We start from the raw sequence: 6,000 nt of genomic DNA, 5'->3' as shown, positions 1-6,000 counted from the left end.
CACCTGCATAACAGCTCTAGCCAACAGCTCACAGATATAATGTGGGTTTAGTCTACTACATCAGTGGTTCCCAAAATGTGGGGCGCACCCCCCTGGGGGTTGGCGGGTGGGGCGGGGGCGCATGGATATGCCCACCCATCCCTCAGTCTGCGGGATGTTCCCCAATGCTGGAATGGGGGTCTGAGTAAAATGGTTTAGGGACTTCTGTACTAGATTATTATGGACAGAAGAGAGAGATTACTTTTGCTTGTCAAACAGCAGTCAAGCACGATCAACATGTCACCAGAATAAGACCCTCATTTACTGGAAAGGAGAATTTTCACCAACTTGTGAAACTCATCGTAATTCATTTAATCTGTAGCCTAATAAACTGTTTGCTTTCCCAAGTCTTAGTGGGAGGATCACACACCATATCATAGTGTAACTCCAAGTTTACTTTGATATAACGGTTGGTTATTATATCAATATTTGTTCTTGCATGCGTTCCCACTGATATTTCTCGCATCATTTACCAACACAAAAAGATCCCCCGTTTGTCTGGCATATTTAGTTTTGTCGACATTTGGAAAGTTTACTGACAAATTAGATGTTTCCATCACGCCTGTCATCACATTTTTTATCTGAGGTACTTTACTCATATAAAAAGGTTGGATGGAAACCTAGTTACTGGTGGGTAATTAAGTGATAATGCCCGAGAAGCAAGTGTTTGGAGGATATATTGTCACCGGTGTTGTTTATACAGCTGGTTAAAGAGCAGTGTTACTATCAAAAGCTGTGTGCGAGTTTCTTCTTTTTTCTCATTTTATTCAACTGTTGCCATGCGACTTCAAAAGAAAAGATAGCTCAGATGTGCGAGTGCTTTTGGAATTTTGAAATACAACGGGTTACCAACATATTCAAATAATGATGAACATATTTTAATTAAAAACATTATTTTGATGAATTTATTCATACTATTTCATCCTTCAACAAGATATAGTCCCAAAGCAAATTTAGGGTTGCTACCCATGCCGGCTGATCGTTTGCCAGTCGTTCAGTCTTTTTGTCTATGGACGCGACCCAGTTGTTCGTTCTAAATGATCCATTGCCACACTGGCTGACAACGTTATTATCCCTTGCATACTAGCTGGCCAACTACAACTAACTTACAGTCATGTCAAACAGTGCAGACAGAATAACAGCAGTAGCTGCATTTGTTTAAGCTGTTTTCTAGTGACATTTATTTGGATACAGTGCCTTGCGAAAGTATTCGGCCCCCTTGAACTTTGCGACCTTTTGCCACATATCAGGCTTCAAACATGAAGATATAAAACTGTATTTTTTTTGTGAAGAATCAACAACAAGTGGGACACAATCATGAAGTGGAACGACATTTATTGGATATTTCAAACTTTTTTAACAAATCAAAAACTGAAAAATTGGGCGTGCAAAATTATTCAGCCCCCTTAAGTTAATACTTTGTAGCGCCACCTTTTGCTGCGATTACAGCTGTAAGTCGCTTGGGGTATGTCTCTATGAGTTTTGCACATCGAGAGACTGAAATTTTTTCCCATTCCTCCTTCCCATTTCCATCAATTTCCATTATTAAAGTGGCTGGAGTTGTGTTGGCAGCAGCCACTCAATGTTAGTGGTGGCTGTTTAACAGTCTGATGGCCTTGAGATAGAAGCTGTTTTTCAGTCTCTCGGTCCCTGCTTTGATGCACCTGTACAGACCTCGCCTTCTGGATGATAGCGGGGTGAACAGGCAGAGGCTCGGAAAGTTGTTGTCCTTGATGATCTTCATGGCCTTCCTGTGACATCGGGTGGTGTAGGTGTCCTGGAGGGCAGGTAGTTTGCCCCCGGTGATGCTTTGTGCAGACCTCACCACCCTCTGGAGAGCCTTACGGTTGTGGGCGGAGCAGTTGCCGTACAGCCCGACAGGATGCTCTCGATTGTGCATATGTAGAAGTTTGTGAGTGCTTTTGGTGACAAGCCAAATTTCTTCAGCCTCCTGAGGTTGAAGAGGCGCTGCTGCTCCTTCTTCACAACGCTGTCTGTGTGGGTGGACCAATTCAGTTTGTCCGTGATGAGTACGCCGAGGAACATAACTTAATACCCTCTCCACTACTGTCCCGTCGATGTGAATAGGGGGGTGCTCCCTCTGCTGTTTCCTGAAGTCCACAATCATCACCTTTGTTTTGTTGACGTTGAGTGTGAGGTTATTTTCCTGACACCACACTCCAAGAGCCCTCACGTACTCCCTGTAGGCCGTCTCGTCGTTGTTGGTAATCAAGCCTACCACTGTAGTGTCATCTGCAAACTTGATGATTGAGTTGGAGGCGTGCATGGCCACGCAGTCGTTGGTGAACAGGGAGTACAGGAGAGGGCTCAGAATGCACCCTTGTGGGGCCCCAGTGTTGAGGATCAGCGGGGTGGAGATGTTGTTACCTACCCTCACCACCTGGGGGCGGCCCGTCAGGAAGTCCAGTACCCAGTTGCACAGGGCGGGGTCAAAGCACTTCATGATGACGGAAGTGAGTGCTACGGAGCAGTAGTCGTTTAGCTCAGTTACCTTAGCATTCTTGGGAACATGGACAATGGTGGCCCTCTTGAAGCATGTGGGAACAGCAGACTGGGATAAGGATTGATTGAATATGTCCGTAAACACACCAGCCAGCTGGTCTGCGCATGCTCTGAGGACACGGCTGGGGATGCCGTCTGGGCCTGCAGCCTTGCGAGGGTTAACACGTTTAAATGTTTTACTCGCATCGGCTGCAGTGAAGGAGGGTCCGCAGGTTTTGGTAGCGGGCCGTGTCAGTGGCACTGTATTGTCCTCAAAGCTGGCAAAAAAGTTATTTAGTCTGTCTGGGAGAAAGACATCCTGGTCCGCGATGGGGCTGGTTTTCTTTTTGTAATCCGTGATTGACTGTAGACCCTGCCACATACCTCTTGTGTCTGAGCCGTTGAATTGCGACTCTACTTGGTCTCTATACTGACGCTTAGCTTGTTTGATTGCCTTACGGACGGAATAGCTACACTGTTTGTATTCGGTCATGTTTCCGGTCACCTTGCCCTGGTTAAAAGACAGTGGTTCGCGCTTTCAGTTTCACACGAATGCTGCCATTAATCCACGGTTTCTGGTTTGGGAATGTTTTAATCGTTGCTATGTTTGTCAATGTTGTTGTTGGACGCAATGCGGAACATATCCCAATCCACATGATCGAAGCAGTCTTGAAGCGTGGAATCAGATTGGTCGGACCAGCGTTGAACAGATTTGAGCCCGGTAGTTTTTTGTTTTAGTATCTGTCTGTAGGCTGGGAGCAACAAAATGGAGTCGTGGTCAGCTTTTCCGAAAGGAGGACGGGGAGGGCCTTATATGCGTCGCGGAAGTTAGAATAACAAGGGTCCAGGGTTTTACCAGCCCTGGTTGCGCAATCAATATGCTGATACAATTTAGGGAGTCTTGTTTTCAGATTAGCCTTTTTAAACTCCCCAGCTACAATAAATGCAGCTTCAGGATATGTGGTTTCCAGTTTGCATAGTCAAATAAAGTTAGTTCAGGGCCAATGATGTGTCTACTTGGGGGGGACTATATACGGCTGTGATTATAATCGAAGAGAATTCCCTTGGTAGATAATGCGGTCGACATTTGATTGTGAGGAATTCTAAGTCAGGTGAACAGAAGGACTTGAGTTCCTGTATGTTGTTATGATCACGCCACGTCTCGTTAATCATAAGGCACACCACCCCGCCCCTCTTCTTACCAGAAAGATGGTTGTTTCTGTCGGCGTGATGCGTGAAGAAACTAGCTGTCTGCACTGACTCCGATAGAGTCTCTCGAGTGAGCCATGTTTCCGTGAGGAAAAGAACGTTACAGTCTCTGACGTCTCTCTGGAATGCTACCCTTGCTCGGATTTCATCAACCTTGTTGTCAAGAGACTGGGCATTGGCGAGTAGTACGCTAGGGAGTGGTGCGCGATGTTCCCGTCTCCGGAGCCTGACCAGAAGACTGTTGTTGTCGTTGTTTTGGGTGGAAGGCAGAACACAGGATCCGCTGTCCTGGTTGGAAGGCAGAACACAGGATCTGCTTCAGAAAGTCATATTCCTGGTCGTAATGATGGTGAGTTGACGTTGCTCTTAAGTTCAGTAGTTCCTCCCGACTGTATGTAATGAAACCTAAGATTACCTGGGGTACCAATCTAAGAAATAACACGTAAAAAAAAATACTGCACAGTTTCCTAGGAACGTGAAGCAAGGTGGCCATCTCTGTCGGCGCCGAAACAATCTGCTGTCTCAGCCACTGCCTGTCACCAAGAGAGTACTCCAAGGATTGATCCTAGGCCCCACGCTCTTCTCAATTTACATCAACAACATAGCTCAGGCAGTAAGAAGCTCTCATCCATGTATATGCAAATGATACAGTCTTATACTTAGCTGGCCCCTCCCCGGATTCTGTGTTAAACGTTCTACAATAAAGCTCTCTTAGTGTTAAACAAGATTTTTCTGCCCTTAACCTTGTTTGGAACACCTCCAAAACAAAGGCCATGTGGTTTGATAAGAAGAATGCCCTTCTCCCCACAGGTGTGATTACTATCTCTGAGGGTGTAGAGCTTGAGGTAGTCACATCATACATGTACTTGGGAGTATGGCTAGACAGGAACACTGTCCTTCTCTCAGCACATATCAAAGCTGCAGGCTAAAGTTAAATCTAGATGTGGTTTCCTCTATCATAATCGCTCCTCTTTCACCCCAGCTGCCAAACTAACCCTGATTCAGATGACCATCCTACCCATGCTAGATTACGGAGACGTATTTTATAGATTGGTGAGTAAGCGTGCTCTCGAGTGGCTAGATGTTCTTTACCACTCGGCCATCAGATTGCCACCAATGCTCCTTATTGGACACATCACTGCACTCTATACTCCTCTGTAAACTGGTCATCTCAGTATACCCATCGCAACACCCACTGGTTGATGCTTATTTATAAAACCCCTCTTAGGCCTCACTTCCCCCTATCTGAGATATCTACTGCAGCTCTCATGCTCCACACACAACACCCGTTCTGCCAGTCACGTTCTGTTAAAGGTCCCCAAAGCACACACATCCCTGGGTAGCTCATCTTTTCAGTTTGCTGCAGCTAGCGACTGGAACGAGCTGCAAGAAACACCCAAACTGGACAGTTTTATCTCAATCTCTTCATTCAAAGACTCAATCATGGACACTCTTACTAACAGTTGCCTCTACCTTCTTGCCCTTTGTGCTGTTGTCTGTGCCCAATAATGTTTGTCCCATGTTTTGTGCTGCTACCATGTTGTGCTGCTACCGTGTTGTGCTGCTGCCTTGTTGTGTTGCTACCAGTCTGTGTTGTCATGTGTTGCTGTCTTGCTATGTTGTTATCATAGGTCTCTCTTTATGTAGTGTTCTGTTGTCTCTCTTGTCACGATGTGTGTTTTGTATATATATATATATATATATATTTTATTTATTTATATATATATTATATTATATTTATTTATTTATCTTATTTATTTCTTTATCCACCCTTTTGGTAGGCCATCATTGTAAATAAGAATTTGTTTTTCACTGACTTGCATTGTTAAAAACGGTCAAATAAAATAAATATAAATTCCATTTAGGATACTGTTTGTTTTGTCCACATAATTGAGGAAACACAAATGTTATGATTTTGTGAAGGGCGTGTATGTATTTATTTTATTTTTATAAAGAGGTCATCATGGTTTAAAAGGCATGACATTTAGACATGCGGCTATTAGTTCAATCATGGATGATTTGTAAGGTATTTTTAGTTGATAAAAATGTATTTTCTAGCCACGAAATTGCGTTAGAGCTTTTTGCGCAATCTGTGGGCAGACAGTCTTCACAAACGTTGCTTCACCTTTGCCCTTTCATTCAGAAGCAAACTAACCAATCAGATTGCACGTTATTGTAGCGTGGCTGCTGGATGCGCATCGTGAAGTCAATATGGTGAGTAAAGTGTATTGACAATATTGCCAAATGTTG

At 44.4% G+C, this 6,000-nt stretch overlaps 1 protein-coding gene across 3 annotated transcripts in view; it reads left to right on the top strand.

The window, feature by feature from the left end:
• Positions 1-5,844: 5,844 nt before the first annotated feature.
• Positions 5,845-6,000, top strand: part of LOC124043815 (pre-mRNA-processing factor 40 homolog A-like) — a 38,125-nt gene continuing 37,969 nt past the window's right edge. For 2 of the 3 annotated variants that reach the window (XM_046362807.1, XM_046362806.1), the window contains exon 1: positions 5,887-5,964. In XM_046362807.1, coding sequence (XP_046218763.1) covers positions 5,962-5,964 — 3 coding nt within the window. In that variant the 5' untranslated portion in view covers positions 5,887-5,961. Of the gene's footprint in view, positions 5,965-6,000 lie in introns of all 3 variants that reach the window. The other variant, XM_046362808.1, reaches the window with a different exon arrangement.

The sequence above is a fragment of the Oncorhynchus gorbuscha genome, linkage group LG09, assembly GCF_021184085.1.
Source record: "Oncorhynchus gorbuscha isolate QuinsamMale2020 ecotype Even-year linkage group LG09, OgorEven_v1.0, whole genome shotgun sequence".
NCBI classification, from domain to species: Eukaryota; Metazoa; Chordata; class Actinopteri; order Salmoniformes; family Salmonidae; genus Oncorhynchus; species Oncorhynchus gorbuscha.
This window is presented reverse-complemented; position numbering and strand designations above follow the sequence as displayed.